We start from the raw sequence: 26,328 nt of genomic DNA on the forward strand, positions 1-26,328 counted from the left end.
GGCCCTGGCCCCTAATTGAATTAAAAGACATGGACGAGAAAGAGAGAAAGAGAGTACAGGGTGACTGGAAGCACAGGGTGAGAGTTTGGGGGGTGTAGGAGGCGGGATGTAAAAAAATTACTTAGGAGGTTCGGGAGAGTAGAGCGGGCAGAGTCGACTAGGACAAAACACATCAGAGAGACGACTCTGGCTTTACAATTAGAGGAGACTCTTGGTGTTTGCCAAATGCAGCAGGTTTGCGTAGCAACAGTCGCAGAGACACAAGCGGTGCATTTAAATTGCATTGTTGGAGAAAGCTAAATACATACCTGGCCTGACAGTTAAAGGACACTCTGAATGTACGTAAACCAGGGTTGAACCAAGGCGGTTGTAAAGGACATCACCAGTTTATATATAAACATTTAAATTAAATACACTTAAAAAGGCACGCACTGGTATGTTTGACTAAATGTGACTGTCTAATTAAATCATGCAAGTATTTTCTAAAGTTAGCCTATTTAAAGCTTTTCCAACTGACTTTTTAGTATCTCTACCCCCTCCTCGAATCTGTTCCTGACCTTCTACAGGTGTGCTGTCAGGTCTGACCCCGTCCACTAAATACCTGGTCACTGTGAGTGCCTGTGGCCCTCCTGGCTGCACAGAGAGCCCTCGTGACAACAGAGCTCAGGAGTCTGATTTAAGATCACACTTTACAACGCCAGAAGAAGGTAAACACAATATACCAGACTGTCATACACACATATACTGAACAAAAGTCACAGCTTAAAATCAAAGAAAGTCTGATCTGAGAACTGAATAAGTAGAAAAATACAGAGAAAGGATCAACAACATTGACTGTACGGCCAGTATGAACCACTGTGCTTCCTGCCTGGGAGGACATTGAAGGAGATTACTTAGGAAAGAGGAAGCTGAAAAGTGAAAGATTTTTCTTAATATCCTTGAAGAGACATTAATCTGTGTTGGACTAACTGGCCTTGTTGTGTAGATAATGTGACGGCAGGGGTCAGTGCAGAGACAGAAAAAAATCAATCCAAAGTGAAAGAAAAAAAGCAGATCACTGTATTGATTCTCAGTGATTGTGGAGTTACGATACTGAACCATGTGGTGAAGACTGAAGATAGAATTTATGGTCTGTTTTAAACAAACTGCTCATTAAGACACATTATACGCCTCCTCTGTATGAGCGAGGATTTAATTAAAGCCAAAAACATTTGTTTATTCTTCAAACTCTGCATTACAAATACATTTTCTTCAGTTGAGCTCCTTTTAAATCTTCCATTGTTTTAAAACTGGTGTCTAACAGCATTAAGTTATATAAGACCATGTATTCCTTTTTTTTTCCTTGTTTGGGACATTTCTGTTGAAGTCTTAGTTTCAAACCAGCCTGTAAACAATAATTGTAGTTTCATTGTTGTGGGTTTTAATATAAACCTACTATAGTTTAATGTATAAAAATCCAAAGATAAAGCATAAATAGTTTTTTTCTAACAGTTCCAGATGCCGTCTCTTCTCCAGTTACAGTCACCTACCCCTCAGCTCTATATCTTACCTGGGACCCTCCAGCAAGGTACATTGACAGTTTGAGGTGAAAATGTGTATATGGATTCATTAAATCTTGCACAAATTATTATGATGATTATATAGTCTACTATAACACATTTTCTCACCTCTATGTGGATGCCTTGATTAAAGTATAAAGTTTGTTAATAGGGTGTTACATAATAATCAGATCACCAGCAGTTTAATGTTTTTGTTCCAATAATAGACCCAATGGAAGAATTACAGAGTACCTCCTCTATCACAACAACCAAATTGTCTACAGGGGACAAGACAGACAACACAACATTACTGGTAATGTGTGTGTATATGTGTGTTTGTGTAGTAGCTGTGACTGTTGAGGGATGGGGCCACGCTGTAAGGAGAAGAGTGAAGAAAAGCAAAATGGAGTGGAGGATTAGCATTTGAAAGAGAAAAGAGCATCTCAGTCTTTACCAAGGGAATAGCACTTTGAAAAAGAACGCTTAACACACTCACACACACATGCACATACATGAAAATGAAGCAGCAGGGAAACAAAGAACAGCAAATATTAGTGCACGGAGATACACATAATTCCTTTGAAAGCTTTCACTGGAGGCTTAAAGAAGGTGCTAAATACATGTTTCACCACTGAGACTGCAGCGCTGCAGAAAAACTTGCAGAACATCCCTCAATAGAACGCGTGCACATACAGAATGCGGAGATTTTGTATGAGCAGAACAGATTAGGACTCATTTTGATGTTACAAACATGCACTTACATAGCAAAACTTCACACTGGCCAAGACTGTGTGCATGTGTCTTTGTGAGTTAATGAATGCACGAGAGCACATATCATCCATGCTGGGTTAATAATACAGTGTCTGATGTTCACAGTGATTGGGAGGATTATGGATGCAGTAATTATACAGTATATGCAAAAATAGATCACGTTTCCAAGGATGATAATGCAGCTGAGACTGATGCTGTGTGTGTGTGTATGTGTGTGTGTGTGTGTGTGCGTGTGTGCGTGTGCTTGAATGCATGCGTGTGCGTGCGTGTGTGTGTGTGGCATGGAGGGTTCTACCTCTCTGTCTTCCACTGTCTGCGTGTTTGTTTCAGGACTTGGTGTGTATTCAACTCATGTTCTTGCACTGAGTGCGTGCACTTCAATGGGCTGCTCCAACAGTTCACAAGTCACTGTACTGACCTCTCAGCTTCCTCCTGGGCCTCTGCAAGCACCAACTCTTACCCTGCTGGACTCACGGACAATTCTGGTAGAGTAAGTACAGACATGCACCCAGTTAAGAGAGACGACACACCTCATTGCAAAATGTAGTGACGAAATCTGTTTATTACTTTATTTAGTATAAATGAGGGGTGAATTATTACAGTACCAGCATATTTCCCCCGTTTAAACTTTATTTTATATATTGTGTCTGCAAAATACTGAGTCCTGGGCAGGGTGAGGCAGAGCCAGTGACCTTCTGCAGTTGTGTTTACTATGCAGAATATTTTTCTGCACTTGACCTTTCACCTGCGGAGGGAAGTGTCAGAGGAAGATAGATCTCTTTACATTTTCCATCATGTGTGTGTGTGCGTGTGTGAGTGTGTGTGTGTGTGTGCGCGTGTGAGTGTGTGTGTGTGTGTGTGTGCGTGTGTGTGTGTGTGTGTGTGTGTGTGTGTGCGTGTGTGTGTGTGTGTGTGTGTGTGAGAATCAATCTGTGAAAGCCATCAGTGTCCAGACTGTCACTTACACTGGGACTCACTGCAGGAGGGCATGGTGCCACCCTCTAGTGCATGCACATAAGCATACGCATAGACACTCAACAGACAGGGGGAATGATGGAGAATCAGTAATATAAAGTAGATGTGATGATCTCTCAATGCTCCTTCACATACATATAAACATATGTGCTCAGTAAAGAGGACTATAATATGTGTATTAAATCTACATTTCTGCTGCTATATAAAATCTAGTCAGTACATTCATTTTCTATTTGACTCATGTCAGGATTGATACTAAATTTCCAGAGGAATCTGAATCTTCATTGACATGATTTTACTGGTAAATGTTTCTGGTTGTATGCAAAATACATATGTTTTTTCAAACCTGCACTGGTTGATGGTTGACAGCTTTAAAACACATTGTGAGGTGTAATACATCATCCATGAGAGTAGCGCTGTCAGGGATGTTTATTATCATCCCCTGAGCCTTTTAAAATGTTTTCCAGCTGTACATTCACCAGGTGTGGGAAGGCCGCATATCACCTTGTTAGCATATTGATATAATGGGAAGAGGTTGATAGATCATAGCTGGTCAATAACTCTTTATTTGTAAGTGAGGGAACACAGAGTGGAAACTCAGAAAAGGAGAAGATCCTATTATAGCTTTAAAGCAAAAGAATACAGAGAAATTATGGACAAGGTTTATTCCCAGGCTTCACTCTACAGTACCTGACACACACACGCACGCGCATGCACAGAAGTTAAATCAGTACATTCGCTAAAATAGAACGTGATGATGCTGTGTTTGTATTTTAGTATAACCTTTTCTGGATGTTTAGGTCCTTTAAACTGCTCTTTGTGACTTGATTGTGTTGTTGGTATGTTTTGATCTGTTGCTGTTTAGTTGAGTTTCACAGGTTAACTCTTAGAGATTATGATACAGATGTCAAATTGATTTTCAAATGTGCAAAAAAAATTCAGCCTTTCTCGAACACATTTTTAAAACCAATGGTTTTCTAAAACCATTATCATAGTGAGTTATGACACAGATTATTACAACTCCCCTTTGAGTTAGTCTTCCAAAAGTGGACATACATCACTGTGTTAATCGACAGCATATAAATCTTATAATAGATGTGATAGATTATTACAGTGGCTAATTGTGTGCTGCCACACACTCATCATTCATTCCAAAACCGGCTTTTAATGGCTCAAATCAGGAAAGGAATTCATCACTTTTTAAAATGGCCCTTCTTTGCTGTTGTGCCAAGATGTTTGGAACAGAGATTTGTGGAGAAAAGAAAGCCAATTTTTAGAACAATATGAGAGAGCCTTTTATAGAAAGCATTTTCCTGCTACATCCATCTCAGATACAAAGATTTTTCCTCCCTGAAGACGGGAAGTCATATTTTTCATCTACAATACTTCGTTGTACATTTCTTTTGGTATAGTGTCAAGAATGGAGTTTTAATTGACTTTTGTTTTAGTCATATATTTTTTGCATATTCAAAAGCAGCTTATGGCACTTCTAAGGAGTTTTAAGTGTTGATTTGCTTCATAATATTCCATTTGTATATTCCAAAATTTTAACGCCATGACAGTATAATAATATCGGTGTTGGTTAATGTTTATTTCTGGCCTGATAAGAGTAACTTTTGCCAGCTTTTCTCCAGTTTTAATGTGCAGACAAGACTTTTCTATTTATACTTACATGATCTCTCCCTCACTCCCCTCTACTGTTGGGGATGATCTTCCACTTCTAAATATAGAAAAGGAGACACCTCTGTTCCACAAAGCGTAGTGCGTCTGTGCATGACTGTGTTTGTGTCTGTTTGGAAGAATCTTCAGTTTTTACAATTAGACATAGACAGGTACAATCAGCAATTCACAGAAAATCATTGTTAAAAATTTGCTCCTTTATTTTGTTGTTACATAAGAATAAATGTACACTTTTGCTATCAGCATAGCAGAATTTGGATTTAGTATGAAGAAATGAAGAGTTGTTATTCCAATAATCATCCACCTGTACGCAATGTTAAATGTTTCCACTCCAGGTGGTCGCGCCCCACTCAGGCCAACGGTGTTTTGGAGTTCTACTCAATCTTCTTGTCACGTGATGGTTCAAAGCCTGTGCTCATCTACAACAGCTCAGAACTTTTCGAGGACCACACTCTTCGCAGCCTGAGCCCTGGAACCGCCTACACCATCACAGTGGCTGTGAGTGCCTTCCTCTTGCATCTTATCTGATTTTCTTTCTGGCCTTCACTGTCGCTGTGTTTCCCTCTCAGGCCTGCACTGGCGGCGGCTGCACGTTAAGCCCCCCCAGTCAGGCTCATACGGAGGAGAGCAGCCCAGAGAATGTTCCTGCACCTCTGGCGACGCCTTTGTCCCCACACGCTTTCAACGTCAGCTGGACACTTCCTCATACTCCAAATGGTGAGAAAACCTCAGCTCGGGCTGCTGTACCCAGACACCGAGCTCCTAAACTTCAGGAGAAAACAATGTTTAGAATACATTTTAAGTATACACTCGAATCATGAAGGTTTTTTTGTACTTGTGAAGCAGAGGGTTTTGAGTGAAGGAGACTGAATATGTGCATGAGAAATTCACCAGGAAAACAAGAGAAAAGCTGGATGAGGAGGCCAAAAGAAAGAGAAAGGAGAACTAGACAAAGGAGTGCAGAGATCATGTAGTTGTAGAGGGAGACAGACAGAGTCGGCGAGTGAGCCGGCAGCGCTTCACCAGGCTCCTTTTAAGTGGATGAAAAGTGCTCCCTTTTGACTGAAGGGAGAACTGCAGGCTGACTCACACTCTTCCTTTCTTATTGCTTTATTTTACCTGCACTTCACTTGCAGCACAAAAACAACACTCTTTCACTGGGAGTGTGATGGGAACTTAGTTTAGACCAAAGGGTTTCAAAGTGTGCAGCAGTTTTGGAATGAGAAGGCAGGAATTTCGCTTTAATTTTAGGTGTTAATAAATTTGCCACAAATTGAAAATACTAAAGGCTCTTCAGTAAAATAGAAATTAAGCAACAGTTGTGTCTACTTACAAAGAGCCACTTTAGAAACCATTTATGTCAGAATATTTATCAACATTCATTTCATTACATGATTTGTTGCATGTTTTTCATTTGTATTTTTCAATAAATCAATATAAATAATCAAGGACGTCAGTTGCAATGCCCCATGTCATTATACTGTATTGTGTGTTTTAACGCCACAAGAATTCTTTCCCCATAAAGCCAACAATGAGCATTGGTATTAGCCTGGATAAATTACTTAAAGCTTTTTTCATTTGATGACAGAAATTTATAACAAGGAGGCACTTAATCATGATTAACCGATTATCTCATGGTTTAAAAGATTTAATTTTTGCTTAAAAGGGGATGCCTATTTTTTCCATTTTCTCTTCTTTTCATAAATGGGCGGCAACAATGATGGTGATGGGATCCAGAGGAGTGAGATTCTCTGTCTCTCTCTCCTCCCTTCTCCCCAATTCCACAGGGATTTGCACGGGATAATCCTCTCGGGGATTAGGTCGGGGCAACACGCAGACAAAGAGGGGAAATAAGCCTGTTATGCATTCACTGCTTCATTTCCCAACCTGTCTTTATTACAGCCTATACTGATATGGGCTTACTCACGCACACAAGCACGCGGAGACCTCCACATTCATATACACACACTCACTCTCACAGGCGAGTGATTGGCCACATCAAGAGCTATCCCAGATGTAGTTGGCGTCGGCAGGGTTTTTGTGTCTTCATTTCCCTGATAGGTGTGTATATCTGTATTGAGCAATAATAAAACCCACACATGATTAAAGCAGAATAGGCTCTTACTTCTTAGCACTGATCTTTTGAGCCCCCTGTATGCATTTTTATTAAGGAAAAGCACAGTACTGTTTCATTTTTTCATTAGATGGATGTAAGTAATTATTGTGTGTGTGTGTGTGTGTGTGTGTGTGTGTGTGTGTGTGTGTGTGTGTGTGTGTGTGTGTGTGTGTGTGTGTGAACATGAGTAAGTTGTTTGAGTAGCTGTGAATGTGGGCACCTATTTGCTCCCCTACTTTGTGTGTTTTGACTCTAGTGCTACTGCCCTTCTAAGGGCCGTTCTCCTTCCAACGCTTATGAACATTGGTGGTTTCTGTTCCATTTTCCGGCCTGGATCATACCAGGACATGGTGACGGGTTTGAGGCCTCTCACTCCTCTAAGGTCACTTTCTCACAAATGCCACATGCTCAAAAACACTCCTACTGTGTTTGAGTGACCATTGGCGAAATTAGGAGAGTTCAAATAAAGAATGATGACAAAGACATAGCTATTGCACAGTCCCTGCACTCAGTTATGGTCTTTTTAAAATATTTTGAATCTTTAAGTTGTGTTCCAAATGTACAGAATAGATGGTTGGCATTCCAGGAGAGGAGATAATGTAATCACATTGAGTAGAATACCATATTTGCTCAGACCTCTGAAAGCTTCGCTCAGCACTGTGGCCTGAAAACAGATTACTTATGTCATTTTTATTTTCCTTCTTTATCTCATATTTCATGACCCAATGTATCCTCCTAACAGGTATCATAACCAGCTTTGGTCTGTGGCTGGATGGAGTTCAGATTTTAAACTCCAGTTCCACACAAAGGTTCTTTGTGGTGGATGGACTGGAACCTTGGAGCCGACACATACTCAGACTGCAGGCTTGCACCGCACGAGGTTGTGGTAAAGGTCCGATGGTGAGTCCTACAACTAAACACTCATTCATTCATACCAATATCTAAGCTGGGGTTTCTGTGAGATCACGGACATGTATTACAAGCACCAAAACATAAACATCTGTTAAATTAGACACATAACCTTTTAACAGCTTAAATCAGTAAAAGTAAAATTACAGTACAATTTATTTCATTTGTAAGTTAATAAAACTCCTAAAAGTAGGCGGTCATTTAGTCATTTAGGTCGTTTAGGACTGCAGACTTGGATATTTGTATGTTGTGTGTGGCCTGTGTGTCACCGGATGTCATAAAGCTGATCGATTTCCTCTACTCGATAACGAGGGTTGGCCTGGCGACAGTGACATTTGGTAGAAAATGTCAATCCACTCTCCATGATGTCTCCGAGCACGGGCTGTATTTTGGGGCATTTTTCCAATACCAGCACCGCCTTTCGTCAACGCCGGCAGAACAGCTGACACAGCAGAACATGAGCAGATGATGGGGAGGGCAAGAGGAGAGCAGGAGAAAACAACATGAGAAGGTGGCTGGCAAAAGATGAAGAAATGAGTCAAGGAAGTAATAAGTTTAGGGATAAAAGAAGGACGGATAGAGTAAATGGTCAGAGCAAAGCCACAGATGAGGTGGAAAGTGAGTGCGAAGGGCAATAGAGGAGGGTGAGACAGAGGAAGAGGAGAGTGGGCTGATGGTGAAAAGAGAAGAAAGAGCATACTGAGGCACCACACAGGATGACCTTACACTTATATAATGTTCTCAGTAATAATACCTCTATGTTTTTGTCTTTGTATAATTCTGCATTTGAACTCAAATCAGGTGGAGGCTCGTACACTCGAGATGGCCCCAGAAGGTGCTGTGCTGCTGGAGCTGAACCATGTGAGCTCTCGATCTCTCCGAGCACGTTGGACAGCCCCATCAAGACCAAACGGGAACCTCATCTACACGCTGCACTACAAAAGCAAAGGTTCTAGTGGGCACTTGTTCTCACAGTTCTTAGCCACACAGACTACACAGGCAGACATCATGCAGGACATCACAAAGGACATCACACAAGGACACAGCACATTTGACATCTTTTCAATTTTTGATCCACACGACTTCGTATTGCATCAATAAATGAATGTGAACATGTTGGGTTGAGTCATGTTGCACAATAGGTAAACTTTTCCATCTGATTTTTATCACTGCATTAAAAGGACCATCTAGTGCAGCCTCAAATAAATTTGTGCACACGTACACAGTTCTCACCATCAATATTAAGGTAGCCTGAAAGTCAGACATGAAATGGGAATGTGAAACAAGTAATCAAATCACACTGGTGGAGAAAAAAGTTGAATATTGTGTTTATTTGAGACTTGAGAGAATATTTGAGATAGGATTTCAGAAAAAAACAGAAGATGGAAGGAAGGCCAAAATCAAGAGATGGAGGAGAAGCTCACATTTCCATATCAGAAAAATATATTAGATATGAAGAAAATACAGCAGATGAGAGCAAAGCAGAGCTGGAGTTCTGGACCTGGAAACAGTATGGAAATTGAACAAGATGACAACAGGAGCAGAACACACGTACACACACACATAGTCTGGACTTTGATCTATGTCTCACAGAGCGACAGATTAAAATGAGTGTAAAGATGGACAGAAGAGGTGTGGAAGAAAAAGAGATGCTGGTTTGCTCTAGTTACCCACAACCCCTTGTCTCTTTAATACACAATGCCTTCATCCTTTAATAGAAAAAAAGATAGGGTGTGTGTGTCTATCTGAATTTATTGGATAGGCTGTGTAGTGTAATTTTTTGATCCCTTTCCGTTGCCTACCCTTGCATAACCTCAATATAGAAATCCTCGCTTTTTGATCATTCTCAGTTAATCTCATTCAGAATTCTTCTCTCTCAAACTCACATCTTCTCCTGTCTTGGTTCATGTATCTTTTAGGAACTATCTTACTGCCATCACATGAACAAAATAAATTTGTCGTGGAAACGCTACTGCTGTCCGACTCCCTTGCTCTGTACTTGGCCGATGACCTTTCTCTTCCATTTTGTGTGCCCTCATAGATGGAGATGGAGTGTTGGATAGAAGTACAGCAGCAGGCAGCTGGTTGACTGTGACTGACCTGCAGCCCTACACCAACTACAGCTTCTGGATCAGAGGTTGTAACACGCAGGGCTGTGTTGATAGCCTGCGAGTCAATGTCACTACACCACCAGCAGGTAACAGCAATCCCTGAACAACAACTGTCAAAACAATCAAGTCCTAAAGAAATGTTCAGCAGAGGAGCTGAGGACATCTCCACCAACTGTTGTTGTGGCAGTCCTATTTTGATCTTCACTTAAATACAAGACCAGGAGAATTCAAAATGGAATCAGAGAGAATGTTTTCTGATGGGACAGGCTGTGAGGACATGTTGCTACAAGGAAATAAGCACCTGTCAGGTCCACACTGGTAAAGAACATAGAATATCTGTTTTCTAAAGCCAAAGCAAAGTTAGAGACGTTCTGGGACTTAGAGCAAGTTACAGAGGGCTCTTGCATCAAAGTATTGTGGCAGCATCTTGGCAGCACAAACATCTGCCATCATAGTTATTCCATTGGGTTTTATGTGCTGTAATTTTGACTGTTCTTCTAAGATGGGTTCATATATTTGCTCAGTGTGCAAACAAGCTAAATAGAAAAGTCATCAAAGTGAGTAAAAACAAGCAAAAATGTACTTTATTGATAAAGCAAGAATTGATTAAATTGTCAAGAGTTGTAATGCTTTCAGATAGCAACAGACGCACATTCAAATGCTGACATTTGGCTACTTTGGCCAAAGATAACAAACATGTGGAATGTCACTTCTAAACACACGATCATACACACCTCCATCAGAAGAACAACAGGAGACAGGCTTTGGAAAGTTCTACTGTTCAAGTTCAAAACAAAGGCATAAGAAAGTATAAATTTTAAATACCAGACGTTTCCTCTCTTTATATCTTTCTACCTCTGAGCCTCTGGCATCTCTTTAGACTTCTTTAAGAAAAACTGTCTTGATGCGTCCTTGTTCTGTAAAAGAACAGAGACGATCGTGGAGCAAGAGACAGAAAAGCCGAGGATGAGGAAAGCAGAGAGAGAGAGAAAGAGAGAACATAAAAGTGCATAGTTTAAAATGATTAGTGACACCTCTGATATAGCACCTGCTAACGCACCATGCAACACAGACAGTTCATCACAGTGGATGCCCGTGGCTGTGCATGTGTTAAATAAAAACACACTCAAAGAATTTACACAGGCATCCAATAATGTTGTTTTTTTAAGTATAAACTACAGAGATTAAACTAAAGAAAAACAGCTTGACTCGGAGTTTTAAAATCTGATCACATCATTTCAAAAACTAAATGTGTGTGTGTGTGTGTGTGTGTGTGTGTGTGGACCATCTTTAAGACAGGAGGTCTTCAGCAATCAGTCTTGTTGTAGTGGAAAGTGTGTTTGATTGAAGGGTCACTTTATACATGGAAGGGCCTCCTTTTATTTCACACAGTCAACACTACAGGCATCCTTATTTTCACCATCTCTTTATTGTTCTCTTCTCTCTCGCTTCTGCCTCTTGACATTTTTTTATTTTATTTTCCATGCACTGTACCAGCTTTAGCTGTACCTCTCTGTACCTGTACCTCTGTACCCAGCTGGGTGCTCTCATCAGTCTTTATCAAAAAAAGTCATTATTCTGTTTTCCTTAATCACTTCTTATCAGTCTAAAGAAATTTTCAATTGACTCCTTTTATTGTTGTCCATTTTCTTCCATTTTTCTTGCTTGCTGGTGTTCCTTAGCATTGGCACCATTCCCCCCTCTCACTCTTTCACTCTCTTTTCACAGCCCCTGATGGGTTATCACCTCCGAGGTTGGTCCATGCAACCAGCAGGAGTCTGACTGTGTCCTGGGCTGCCCCTGCCCACTCTAATGCGCCAGGCCCCCTCCTTTACAGCCTGCAGATGAGGGCAACCCAACAGAGGCCCGTGATAAGGTCAGACAGAGGTTGCAGTGGACAGAGACATCACATAAACTAGTGGACAAGTTTGCTTGCAGTTGTCCACACGTGGAAATGATGTGACAAAGACATGCTGAACCTGACATATACATCCTGTGTGCACTATAAAAATCTTCACACATCTGCATACACATGTACATTTAAAGGGGTGAATTATACAGTACAGCTGAATATGTCACATCAGTATGACGGACCATCAGGACAACAGAGAGGAAATGAGCCGAGAGAGATGAGGGTGTGAGTCAAAAAGACAAAAAAGAGAAAAATGTGATAGAATAAAGAGAGAGAGGGGTGTGCATCTGATATGTATTCATTACTTGCTTCCTGACAACAAATTGCAATTTAATCCAAGAAGAGGAGGCTCTCATTCTGCGGTAATAAATAAATGACTAGCTACATGTATTATATATCAGACAGCCATGCCCTCCTCCTCCTCTGCTATGGAAATCTCATTGTTCCCTGATTTATTCATTCATTCATCCCTTCTATCCATCTGATGCTAAATGGTCAACGGTCTCTCATTTATGACAATATTCTTTTACTTTGTTGTACATTCCTTTGTGTGATTTTATGATATGGGATCATGTACGACAGGAGTGTAAGATGAAAAGCTCCGACCGCAGCAATCATGTGGTGAATCTGTCTATCCTAATGTGGGTTAAACACTGAGAACACTGACTTTTTTGGGGCTTTTTTAAAATCATTTACTTTTTATTTCATCTACTTTCAGTATAAGCACAATGTGATATGCTAGATTTACCAAAGTCCAAGTTTAGTACGTATGTGTATTGGCGACATTTTACTGTATTTGATGATGGTGTGGGATGTTTGTGTGTCCATCTCCTCTCAGGCTTTTGGAAAATGTTACAGACACCTTTTCTTATCACGTGGCAGACCTGTCACCACACACGCAGTACTGGTTTAGAGTGGTGGTTGTACACACACACGGACAGACGCTCAGCCCATGGGCGAGCCTGCTCACTGCAGAAGATGGTAGGTTGACATCCCTTCACACCTGGTACACTTGTTCAATGGTCGTCATTTACTGACTCAAGATGCTTTCACGTACACACACACACACGCACACACACACACACACACACACGCCAACAGTGAAAAAATGAGACAAATACGTCCCTTTCTGCCGGTCCTAAACCAGCCACCTGTTGGCATTCTCTGTTTTCACGACAAACTGTGATGTGATTGTATCGAGACAGCAGCAGTGACCTCTATGAGACTACTTATTTTCTTTAAATTCTTGATGGAGGTAGTCAATATGATCAAGACACGAAAGACAGTAGTGCAAGCAAGATAGTGTGAATCAGTGACACAGATGAGTAGGTGTGTGTGTGTGTGTGTGTGTGTGTGTGGTGTGTGTGTGTGTGTGTGTTTGTGTGAGAGTGAGTGACCTAGCCAGTGTCATTGTGGGCTAATTGCTGTAATAGAATCATATTAGCCACTGGAACAGCCTCCTCAGTGCAAAGTTATAAATTAATTAGTACCACACTATTATCACATACATTATCATTAAGCAGCTGAGATTTGCATACATTGGATACATGCTCCCGTACTCACACGCTACTGTGTACGCACCAATGTGCACATTTGCTGTTACACACTGATGCAGACACACAACCGTCGACATTTGGGATCCGTAAAATTACGGCCTTCTGATTTTCTCATTGCTATTCAGCCTTTATTCCCTGCAGCATTCTCTCTCTCACTCACTCACTCACTCACTCACTCACTCACTCACTCACTCACTCACTCACTCACTCACTCACTCACTCACTCACTCACTCTCTTTCTAGATACACAAGAGCTATATATGAGGTGGTGAATATTTGTGTGCATGTGTTGGTCCTTGCCTGTGTAGACTGTAATAGATGTGTCTATTTGGTCACACTGTGCTCCATCATTCAAGCCTCTGTCCTTTTTTCCTGGCGGTCACAGACCCCTTCAAACACATAATGACACGCTGAGAACATGCGTCATGCACGAGAATTTGTTGATCCTTCTTATCAATCATACAACTCATCAGAGTGAATAGCACAGGTGTTGGATTTTCATGTGTTGACTTTAATTTTAATTAAAACTGCACCCTAACAGTGAGTGATATGATATATCCATACTTCTCTTAAGCAACTTTGTTATAGATGAACCCTTGTGACGTATTTACCAACATTATGTTGATGAAATTATGAAACACTCGAGAGCCAGTGTCATCATCAAAGCTCTGAGTGCATATGATTTTATTAATTAAAGTCCTTTATATTTTTTTTAAAGATTGAATTGTTCTCATCTATTTAACAGTGGGATTTATTGACACTGTTAAATTTCACACAATTGAATTTTAAGTCCATGTGTAGGTCTACAGTACATCAAAAGAAAATCTTTTTGAAGCGTGCAGAAAAATAGTCATATGTTCCAGTAACGGAGTAGACATGGGAAGCCTTTAATAAGAAGGGATTTGAACACATGATGGGAGAAAGCCAAGTGTAGCCAAATTGGATTTTTCCCCCCAACATTGATGTGTAATTTGTCACCATAAACCCATCCTCTCATCATCTTGGCAATAACATGAAAGGCTGCATCCCCCCTTAAGCTCTTCTCCCTCACACTGACAACCTTTTCATGTGTATTATTACTATTTATATGTGCTAAAGCCCATTGTTAGACTGACATTTATGTTGTCTTAGTTCAACAGTTTTTAATGAAACCACAGGTAAATGTGTAACTTCATTAATTACTTCTCTCTTCCAATTTTTCTTGTTATTATTATTTTATTCCACAACCTGTCACCTGTTTCCTCTCTTTAGTGAAAGTTTGACAGAGAATGTGAAAGTTAGCAGGGAAGGAAAAAAACAGATGGAATGTTGAGTGAAGAGGAAAAAGGTAAAATTAGGAATCGAGGCATGAGAATAAAAGAAAGGTCTGATGACAGAATGGTCAAAGAGAAGGATTCAAGCTTCTTCCTTTCCTTTTTATAATTCCATTAAAATTTTATATCCATCTTTTTAATGTAATTTGGTCCCTGTGAGTTCCTGCAGCAGCATAAGAGACAGACGGCCCCTGTGAACATAAACCTTAGCCATGTTAGACAGCTCCCTTTCCTCTGTCCACTCACATGTTCACACTAGCTAAGTGATCTAAGACTGCGTGCGTGAACAGGCGTGTGCACGTGAGAGAGTCATTACATTGAAAGGAAGCACTTTTTTTATCATATTGATCTTAAAGCACAGAGAGGTGTGAAGTAGAAAATCTGACAGAAATTAGGTTAAAGGTAATGACAGAACACAAAGAATTCATGTTAGTTAATGATGGACTGACTGCATTAATAAAATAGGACTTTACCTTCTTCCACAGTGTTCTGTTGAGTTAGAAAACCCTTCATGTTTGCTGTCAAAACTTTTTTTGTTTAGATGTTTTCATGAAGACAAAATTATATATAATTATTATTCTGATTAATGCAGTGAAATGCTTATAAATAGACACTGCTGCGTTCCACATCCTGTATTAAACACAGACAGAACAGTGAACAGTTTTGTCCAAAATGTCTTCGATACATAAGCATGCTGGCTGAGAGCTCACCTGTCAATCATTATCCTTTGACGTTCCATCTTTATGGGCCATATATAACTTTGCAGTTGTTGTTCTCCCTCTTTGTAAATGGAAACATCAGAAGGTTACCTGGAATTAAACCATCCCAGTCAGCTTCTGAAGAGCATCTTTTGATTGATTGACATTTCAGTCTTATGATGGTCGTAGTTACTTAAAGGCTAATGTATTGCTCATATGCCCATAATGTTGTGGATGGAACTCAAGCTGGTGACCTTGGTCGTGCATCTTTTTCACTGTCACTTCAGTGCCCCTTAATGCAGCAGCGACACCAAATAATCTGTAGAAAAAGTAAAGATATGAGCGACAATGTAAATGCTGCCGTATGACTTGTCACGTTTTGACAAGGCGTTGTAAGCATCTTGATTACCGTAAAGCTCAGCGTTTGTCCTCATTATAACTACTAGGAGCTTCAACTCACCTTCAAAAATGGGCACGTACACATTTGCTCATGCACATGCAGAGGACCCTGAGCAAGGCTAAAAATAATACCCTTCCTCTTCTTTCCATAAGGATATACGCAGATGTGCACACTTCAATCTACACGAGCACTCACGCACACACACACCCTCCCCCCATCACACAGCCCTTGTCAGTTGATTGTGTTATTACTATGCTAACCAAATCCTTATAAATGTGATTTAAAGCATGCCGTCCCTGCACTCCTCCTTTAGCCTTCCGTAACTGTGTTTCGCTGAACAGATGAGGGATGAGGATGAAAGCGGGGGTGTAAGGAATGAAGTGAGATAGGAAGGAAAGAGGGAGTGAAGATGCTTGAGTAATTAAGGTTGTGTTAATTGTCAGAGGGGCGAAAAGGGGAATGGAATTGAAGAAAAAGAGGGAAAAAAGGGTAGAACAGTTTCTTTCTTCTTTGCATCCCATCAACACTTTGCTCCATCGTGAGCTGTATGGGTCGGTAAAATGAAAAAAGGAAAAACCATCACCTGCATCTTAAATGAAAATTTCAATTGAAAAACTTAACAGCCCTTCAAATTGCAGAATTTTACACGCGCCAGTAAAGCCTAAATAACACTCAACACTTAGAAGGAGAGAGTTATGGGGAGGAAGTGAGAGAGAGGGATAGGGGTTGATGTTGGGGGTCATTTTGGGGTGGTTGTCGGAGGATGGATCAAGGTGATGGATTTGGCTTTTCTGGAGAAATCTTTCTCAATTGAGAGTTATCTCTGTTACCTGTCTGTCTGTGTCATGTAAATATGCAGTGGCAAACAGGCAAACATTAATCTCACACACACACACACGGATATATTAAACAATACACAAATATAAGTGCTTAGTGAACAATTAGACAAACGGTTGAACAAAAGAAGAACAAGGGGGCAGTGAGGCAAGAAAACAGGCAGGCAGATATGCGCCTGGTCAGATTGAGAGAGAGACGGGTTTCTTGGTTATTCGTAGGGTTCAGTGGACCTTTTGGTGGTAATTGAATCAGTGTGAGTGCTGAGTAGAGCTAGCATAAAAACCTGTTAACCTGAAAGGTCAACTCTCTGCATTGTTTATTTAGCAGGGAGAACAGTGAGAGAGCAAGGAGAGAAACTGCGACACAAAGCACAAGTCACGGAGAGAGACAGAAGAAAATGAGAAGGTGGTGGAGGGCGGATGCAAAGTAAAGGGTCAAACAGAGGAAAAGAGAAGAAAGGAATGGACAGATGAGAGAAGAGATGTAGAAAGAGGATGATTTTAATAAGTAGCATTCAAACTCTATATGTGCTCTACCAGTCTCCTCCTTTCGCTCTCTCTCTGTCTTTCTCTCTATATATTTTTCTGTTTGTGTGTGTATCAGAAATTATATTTGTTATCTAACCAAAAAATTTACATTTTGTACCACCTTCTGATTAGTTATGATAAACCTTTTTACTTTTTAAAAGTTATAGTTGAAGAGTTTAATCCTGAGTTGACACTAAATGTTTAATTGGAATCTCAGTTTATGTAAAATATTTACATTCCATTCATAAACAGTCTTAACATTGGTCTGAAATGCATATAGCCATTTTGCTTCTCATACATTCATGCACACATTCTCTTGACTGCTCATCTTATTACACCCCTCACCCGGTCTGTCTCTCTCTTTCTCTCTCTCTCTCTCTCTCTCTATCTCACACACACACACACATACACACACTGCCATCTGGGAAAGCCGTTAGCGGTTAGCGGTAGCACTTAGCGACGCAGCACGCTCCCTCAGTCCGCTCAGTCACCTTGATCTGCTTGCCCTTCACACAGCACCATTACTGCTATACTGCATCACTGTGGGTGTGGGCTTGCGTGTGTGTGTGTGTGTGTGTGTGTGTGTGTGTGTGTGTGTGTGTGCTTGTGTAAATAACATGCATCTGTGTACATCTAATAGACAGCTGTATAGCGAGATGTAAATGCTGAGGAAGGAGGGGGAGGCATTACCTTCAAATGAGCTACTATGGAGTGAAATTTCCCTTTGACTAGTCTTGTACAGCTTATCTGTGTGTGTCTGTTTGTGTGTGTGTTTCTGCACACCTCTAATGCCTGTGAGGATCCTGCCTCCTGGACTTCAACAATCTTAGATACTGATAATGGCAATAAAAATGTATACGCAGTAGGCCTAAAACAGATATCTAACCACATTGAGAGTGTGTGAATTATTTGCACTTGAAATACATTTATTAATATTTTTTAGATTTAATGCACATATTTGATTATAGTTGGTGTATTACTGTAATTACTAAAGCTCCAGATGTTTCTGGTTGTAACGAGTTTACGGGTCACACTCGTGCGTTTTCATACATGTCTTTGTGTAAGTAAGCTGGATACAGTCAGTCAGTCAGTGAGGTCCTCCGATGAATGATGAACAGACTCACATTCAAACAGTCACAAGTACTGCATAAATCCATAAATACAATCTTGGTTTGCTCTGGGGGTGAATACGAAAGAGAGAGAGTTTCCATGTTAATCCCTGGGATAGGGATGGCAAAATCACTCTTTGTCCTTCTGATGTCATTCTTGATGTTGCTTGTCAAATAATTCTTTGGGATAAATCCCCGACTTCTCTCTTCTCTCAATTTTCTCTTCCCACACACTTTCTGTCTGATTCTATACTTGTCTGTTTTATTTATTAATTTAATGGTTTCTCTTTGCTCCCAGTTCCAGGAACCATGGACCCGCCCATTGTGTCAGAGCTCCACCCCAATAGTGCTACAATAACCTGGACTCCTCCCTCCCCACCGAATGGCATCATCACAAATTACAGCCTTTGTGTCTGTCCCAGTTCAGTCTGTAGCAGAAGTGTGGCCCTCAGCTTCAGCTCAGATTCTAAGCCAAGCCTACCAGCTTATGACGAGGCGGCAGATCTGAACTCTTACCAGAACCTCAGGTCCAGTTCTGTGAGCCCCAGCTCAGGTCCCATCGCCATGTCTCACGTCAGTATGGGCAGTGGTGGTGGTTCAAGAACAATTCGAGGTTATAGATTCAGTGTTCCTGACCCAGCGTCTGCCATCACAGAAAGTGCCCACATAATATCTGTTCATAGAACCAGCCCAGGCCCAAGCACAGATTCTGTCTCATCCCATGCTCAACCCACTGCTGCCAGTGTAAAAACAAATCCCAGTCCTCCATCAAGCGCTTCTCCAAAGAGAGAGTCCTTCCATGGTCACATGTCTGATTGTTTTACTGCAGCTTCAGATTCAAGCTCAGTCACAGTTCCAGGGAACATCACCACCTCCTCACTTATGGACCTGCTTCCATTCCAGACCTACACGCTCCAGGTACAGTGCAATAGCATGGCCTGTTTATAGGAACAGAGCCAGTATTTAAAGTTCAACTTGTCAATCATCAGAATTATCAACCACCAGTCTCTAATTATATTCAGTACATTGTTAAGTTTCGTTTCAATTTATCATTTTTTAATGAACGAACGACTAATTTAAGGCATTTTACAAAAACATTGTATTGAAAATATCTAGATGGAGGCTTGCACTCGTGTAGGATGTTCAGTCTCTGGGATGTCTGAGAGCTTTCGTACACTACCAGCTGCCCCTGAAGGAGTTCCTGCACCTCATCTTTACTCAGAGACCCCCACCTCTGTCCTTTTGTCCTGGGGAGCCCCAGAGTGGAGCAATGGACCCCTGGAGCGGTGAGAGCGGAAGCACTTTAACCCCTCTGTGGTACTAGTGTTTGTATAACTTCTACTGTGTGTGATTGTGATGGGTGTAGCTGGGTGATTGAGCGCAAAGTTGCAGGGTCCAAGCAAGTGTCCACAGTGGGCAGTCTCCCAGCAGACTCTCCCCCTCTTTCTTTCTTGGATGTTTCATCAGCTCTTAGTCCCTGGACAAACTACCAGTATCGACTTCTACTCCATAATCAGGCTGGAAACACCACAGGTGAGGCCGCATCAATGGTCCTAAGTGTCCATTGCTCCAGTTATATATGTCATATTTATCTGTGATACCTCCGATGCTGTCGCAGGAGAAACATAATCTTCACTTTTCACAGGACCCTGGGTTAATATCACTACTAGACCCTCCCGACCAGCTGGTCTCAGCCCACCAAAGGTGAATGTCCTGGGGCCGGAGTCACTCCAGGTATGTGTGCCTTAAGTGCAGCCAGACTGACTCTTTCTTTAGTAGTCAGTGCATCACTAACTGTATTGATGGATAGAGAGACAAAAACTCTGAAGCTCTTATTACATTTAACTGATACAAGGTGTTTGAATCCAAGAATGAGGTTTTGCAATTGAAAAGTTTATTCAAACACACACTGTAACTGTGGAGCTTTGCAGCCACTCAGTGGAAAAGACAAAGCAATGTCACACTGATTCCTCTGTCTTTCAATCTGAGGATTTAATGAGAAAGAAAAACATTCAACTCAAGGTCTCCTTCAGACAAGGAGGAGGGGCTGTGACCCTGTCTGATGCTGCTTCCTTCCTGTCGGCCATTTTGACTGAGGGAGCAGAGTTAAGTTTCACTTCCAGCTTATCCCAAGTGCTACTGCAACTCCGTGGTATGCATACACATCAAAAGAGATGCACACATGCGTACACATTGTCACACCCCAGCACTGATGCTAACTGCAGTAAAATGCTAATGCCTGTCATCATTTTGGAAACGCCCCTGTCATCTTTGCAGCAGCACAGCTTTAGGGGTCACAGGTCAGAGAGAATAGTATTCCTTCCTGGTTATTGCTAATTGGACGGACAGACAGGCGGCTTACTGGTTATGAATTGACCTTGACAACACAGGCAGGATTTAGGAAATATCTCTGTCCCGTGTCCCTGCGTTCCGTGTTCCCCGCCATTTGTAACATAATGCCTTTTACTGCTCCTTTTGCTTTTAACCAGTTTTTAAAGAGAAAATGAGTAGTAACCTTTATAGTTTGTACACTCTAGGTGTGGACAATATATAGAATTCTTTTAGAGATTTTGTATAACGCAACTTGTTTTTTATCTTTTTTTTCAGTCAGAGTTTGCAAAATATTTTACATTTTTCTTGATCCACTGATGAAGAGTTCAGGTGTGTGGTGTTGTGTGACATGTGGATGATGGGTGAATTAAGGCCAAATAGGATTACAGGATGACATGTTTAAATCTCCTAAAATAACTGAATAACCACCATTCTTGGTGTAATCCCACTGCTTGAGATCCTTTGAATCTAATAACAACATTCTGACGTTTTGGCAGAATTCCAGGTCAGATTTGTATAGATTGTCACTTTTAACATATTTACTGTATTTATATTTACATATATTACATTTGATATGCTTATGTGGACTGGCAGCAAACACATTCTTTAGAATAAGTTGAATGTTGTCATCCTGCATCATCTACTCTTGAGGTCTTAAAAACTCAGAACACACTCAGACCTCAGTGAAAACTCTTTGTTAAAATTACAAGGCAATTAGTTAAATTGTACAGACACGTTTGTCATTGTGGACTCCTGGGTCCTCTCTCAATTTCAGTTTCTGGACCAGAGACCCGGGATTCTGAGGCTGCTACACTGAATCTTAGATGTTTCTTACATTGTCGTCTTCTTCACACATCTGTGATTTATCCGATGGAAAATGCTGGAGCTACTCTTCCAGTAATATGAAGCAGATAAGTAGATATTGAGTGGTGCCTTAGCTTTGCTGACCTCAAAGTTACACCATCTTTGCCACCAGCAGTTCACTTTGTCACCTCGTATGAAGTATTTACTAATTGGTGCTGACCACTGATGTTAAAGGAAAGTTCATCATGTCCCAATTAGTCTGCCGTAAACAAGGCAGAGTCAGAGTGCTGGTTAAATACAATATGTGTACGTATTAATTTATATTTGTTCACCCACAAAACTTCATCAGGAGTGTTTTTGTCTGTCTGACTTGCAAACCAAACACATACTTGCACACACAGTGTTCTGGCCTTACCTCTTGTGCTCCATGTCAGCCCAGGGTCTCTGCTGTCTTCACCATCTCCAGATTACATCAGGCTTTTCAATCTGTAAATGACTTCCAACACAAAGCACACCCTACACGCACTTTGGGAAATGAGCTGCCTAACTCAACATGACCCTGCCAGCATGAGGCTTGTGTGTGTGTGTGTGTGTGTGTGTGTGTGTGTGTGTGGTGTGTGTGTGTGTGTGTGTGTTGTGTGTGTGTGTGTGTGCGCGCGCGCGCGCATGCGTGTATGTGGGTGTGTGTGCGTCCTGTATCACCTCATACAGTCACTTGTTAAATGAATATCAAGGTTGCGTGAGAAATAATTACTCTTGATGGTCATTCATAATAATCTCATCAGCACAGACCACTTTATCACATCAACTTTAAACAACTTGTGACCTGATCAGTTTGATTCTCTGTGAATATATTCATCCACAGCTGTTTGTAGTATTCTAGTGTATTATATCCAGAGTTTTATCAACAAAACCAGTTTAATGGCTGCTTATTTGAAACCTTCACCTTCCCTCTAAAATGCTGACAGACAGCTGTTTCTAGATCAGCTGCAGTGTTCAATAACGACAAGCTTTTGTTTCTGAGCATGCAGCAATACCATTAGGAGCTGTTTTCATTATTTCACCATGGCGTTTGTGCATGTGCACTTGTGTATTTGTGTGTGTGTGTGTTCCCTGCTTTAAATTTAATGAAAGAAATCTTCTGCTCAAGTCAAAGTCAGGTTACCTTTACACACACACACACACACATCATACTCCTGTTATTGTGTGTATGCTCACAGGGATCCTACCTACACGAAAGTGATGGTAGCACTCAAATGGCCACATATGTATTCACACTCTGATGTTTGTAGACGTGCTTATATGAGCACACAGAGCAAGTCTGCTAAAATATTTGTGCACGCGCACGGTGCCGCGACTTCCTGTAGTTCATCCATCTAAAAGCTTTTGGCTGTCCTCGGCATGTGAGAACATTCACTGCAGCCAACCAATGAGGTGACTTTTTCAGGATCCCGAGCAGAGCAGTTTGAAAGGATCAAGTGAACTCGGCCTCTAGTTTTGTACCAATCCTGGATTTCAAATCACCAACCCAGCTGTTAAATCGAACATGCTTATGTTTCAGGTCGCTTGGTCACCCCCTCTTAATCCCAACGGAGAAATCCATGGTTATGAGATCCGCCTTCCAGAGCCCCACATCTCCCATAACAGTGGAAACACATCTGATCTCAACGTTACAGTGACGGATCTCATCCCATGTACAAACTACAGCATCACTGTTTTGGCCTGTTCTACGGGTGGTGGGCACGTAGGAGGATGTACTGAAAGTCTGCCCACTTTAGCTACCACATTACCCACAATCCCTGAAGGCCTCCAACCGCTGTCTGTCGTGGCCATCAGCGAATCTTTCCTGGCAGTTTCCTGGCAACCGCCAAGGAGACCCAATGGACCTAATATCAGGTTAGAGATATGACACAGAAAACTTTATTCATTTTCATCCTCTGCACAGTTGCAAGTTACTGTTTTTTGCATTAAGGTTTAAAGTGTTTGTCCTTTGCCACTTGCATGGTGGACAGAAAGACACTATAACACTACAGTCAGACTGCTTGTGATGAAAAATATGACAACAAAGGAAAATATCCTAAGGTTTTCGATTTTTAAGTTAATAATTATCCATTGACAGTTTTTTGGTATCAATTGGTGTCACACAAAAATGTCAGAGAGAAATATTTAAGTTTTCATTGTAATATCCATGTAAATAGCAATTTGGAACGTGCCTAAATTCCTGTAGAAAAATGCTGACAGCCATGAATGAGTAAGTCATGCACATGCATATACAAATGCATATTGACAGTATTTGTACTTCTAGTAGTTCTTTAGTATTTGTAGTGTATGTGCTTTTGTAAACCTCTGAAGATCAACTCTGCTTTGTGCTTTGGAAATAATTACAGTTTGTAGCTGTGCATAAATAATTTCTAGCAAACATGTAAAATCAGGGTATTTCTGATAAAAGAATGTATTTTGTGGCACCTGCCTGTATTGTGAACTGTTAAAGTTGCCATAATATGAATTTCACCTGCTAGAAGACGACAATTCCATTATTAGAGGAAACGTGCTGCTAATATTCCATCACTGCTGAGAAGCGCTCAAAGAAGATGGTAACATTTTAACAAACTGCAACACGAGCACACTCTTAATGTAGACTGTTTAATCACTTTATTTCACACTCTTGTGTATTTCCTCTCTGTCCTGTTCTACTCTGTTGGAGATTAGACATGAAAAAAGGTCCGCTTTTTTTTTTTTTTTTTTTTTTTTTTTTAAATGGGAGCCGATTAAAATGCATGAGCCTGTCTCTGTTCAGCTCTGCTCAGCTCTGTGTTTGTCTAAGTGGGTTGGTTAAAAGGCAGTATTAAGCCCTTCTCTTCTGATTACAGCACAAATTAGCATCACTGTAGGGAGAGGAAAACACCAACCCGGCAGAAAAACTAAAATGGAAGGAGGGGGAGATACAGAGAATTTAAAGAAGGGATGAATAACGAGAAGAGTGACTGAATGATTAGGAAAACAGTGTAAAATTCCACTTATGTTTCTATATGTATGCATGTATTTTCTTCTGCATATGTTCAATTTGATGTGTGCTTTGTGTGCCTAAGCCTCCGTCAGTGAGCGCACACGTGTGTTAATTCTAGTAAAAAATTCTCCTTCAGATACAAGCTGTTGAGACGTAAAACCCAGCAGCCTCTGGCCACCGCCTCTGTCCCCACGGAAACAGCCCCATCCCCTCCCCCCACTGAAGATCTCCATCGCTGGCTCCATGTTTACTCCGGCACCAAATTGTTCTACCAAGATAAAGGCCTAAGCAGGTGAGATTACTGAAATGAGCTCTAGAGCAAACGCCGGCGCCGTGTGTGCAGAGCCGATCGGCGGGCCGCTGCTGATGCCGATCTTTTAATACCGCTCAAAGATACATTAAGCAAATATCCCAAAGAATTAAATTGTTTTTCACACAGCGTTCCCTAATCTCAGCTTGGCACTTGGTGAAAGCAGTTTTTTTTCTTCTGTGCTTGCTAAACAGCTCTGGGTGTTCACTTTTTAGCTTTGTTTTTCTACCGATTTTTTTTTATCCAGCCAATAAACTGACAAACTTTTCAACACGTCAGCACTTTTCACTTTTTTGTTGATGTCTTCAGAAGAACTTGGATGTGTTTGTTAGAACTAACAGTAATTTAAGAGTGAACAATTAAATTCAGAATACTTTGGGCACTGAAGTAGGATTTGATCCATGGAGCATTGCCACCTTAGCGATTATTAACATGTTATCCACTTGACAAATGGTCTAAATGACTTTTTTTTAGAATTTTGAGGTCCACACATTTCACTCTAAAAATTAAATCAATATTCTTTTGTGGCAGATTCACACATTATCAGTACCAGTTGGAAGTCCATAACGATGTGGGGTTCTCCACTGGAGAGATGGTTTATGCAGTGACCATGGCGGGAATTCCCCACCACCGTCCGTCTGTGTCTGCCTACGCCATCAACCACACTGCAGTACAGGTCAACTGGACACAACCCAGTAAGCATAACCTCTCTAATGACAACTGTGAATAGGCATGCCCGGAGTATGTTAAATGGCTGCGTAAGTTAAAACTATAAGAAAATAAACACACAGCTGGTTTACTTACTGATCTGTTGTCATGTTTTGTTTTTTCAGCTTTGCAGGACTTGCAGGGAGAGGTGGAGTCTTACTTCCTTTCAATAGAGGCTGCCCTGTTCATTCAAAACCTGATTTTGCCCCCCAGCACCGTCTCCACAATCATAAGGGACCTTTGGCCCAGCACCACTTACCTCGTCTCATTACAAGTGTCCAACGGTGCCCATAACACAACTAAGGCATCTGTAAACGTCACTACGGAGGATGGAGGTACAATCTTTTGTGCAGTTGTGTGTGTGTGTGTGAGAGAGAGTGTTTATACCCCAATCAAGACAGAGAAGCCTGTGTTCAGATTCATTTTTAAAGATATTAGGCATCCTCATCATAGACCTCCTCCTCTGTATAAATCAGTGGAAATATAATGTGACAATAAAAAAACATAAACGATAGTCACAATTTATTCTCAATTACAGTATGTCTAACTTTCAGTCGTTCTTCTTACCTGCTGTATGTTGCTCTCATATTACAAAATACTCTCCTTCTTTCACATCCTTGATGCTCTGGTCAATTCCCACTTCTGCTCTCATTGTTTTCTACTATAATCATATGTCAGAGGCCTTTCTCCATCTCCCTCTAATTTGAGGACTATAA

General features: G+C 41.0%; 1 protein-coding gene across 1 annotated transcript in view; it reads left to right on the top strand.

Annotated features, from left to right (window-relative positions):
• Nucleotides 1–26,328, top strand: part of ush2a (Usher syndrome 2A (autosomal recessive, mild)) — a 133,011-nt gene that overhangs the window by 57,508 nt on the left and 49,175 nt on the right. The window contains exons 38-56 of the mRNA XM_057012385.1: nt 567–707; nt 1,492–1,567; nt 1,766–1,851; nt 2,640–2,799; nt 5,300–5,462; nt 5,534–5,681; nt 7,823–7,980; nt 8,791–8,938; nt 10,031–10,186; nt 11,829–11,976; nt 12,851–12,993; nt 18,751–19,370; nt 19,569–19,738; nt 19,819–19,985; nt 20,098–20,186; nt 23,149–23,483; nt 24,731–24,886; nt 25,436–25,599; nt 25,738–25,947. Coding sequence (XP_056868365.1) covers nt 567–707; nt 1,492–1,567; nt 1,766–1,851; nt 2,640–2,799; nt 5,300–5,462; nt 5,534–5,681; nt 7,823–7,980; nt 8,791–8,938; nt 10,031–10,186; nt 11,829–11,976; nt 12,851–12,993; nt 18,751–19,370; nt 19,569–19,738; nt 19,819–19,985; nt 20,098–20,186; nt 23,149–23,483; nt 24,731–24,886; nt 25,436–25,599; nt 25,738–25,947 — 3,438 coding nt within the window. The remainder of the gene's footprint in view (nt 1–566; nt 708–1,491; nt 1,568–1,765; nt 1,852–2,639; nt 2,800–5,299; nt 5,463–5,533; nt 5,682–7,822; nt 7,981–8,790; nt 8,939–10,030; nt 10,187–11,828; nt 11,977–12,850; nt 12,994–18,750; nt 19,371–19,568; nt 19,739–19,818; nt 19,986–20,097; nt 20,187–23,148; nt 23,484–24,730; nt 24,887–25,435; nt 25,600–25,737; nt 25,948–26,328) is intronic.

Source organism: Takifugu flavidus, chromosome 2 (genome assembly GCF_003711565.1).
Source record: "Takifugu flavidus isolate HTHZ2018 chromosome 2, ASM371156v2, whole genome shotgun sequence".
Lineage (NCBI taxonomy): Eukaryota > Metazoa > Chordata > Actinopteri > Tetraodontiformes > Tetraodontidae > Takifugu > Takifugu flavidus.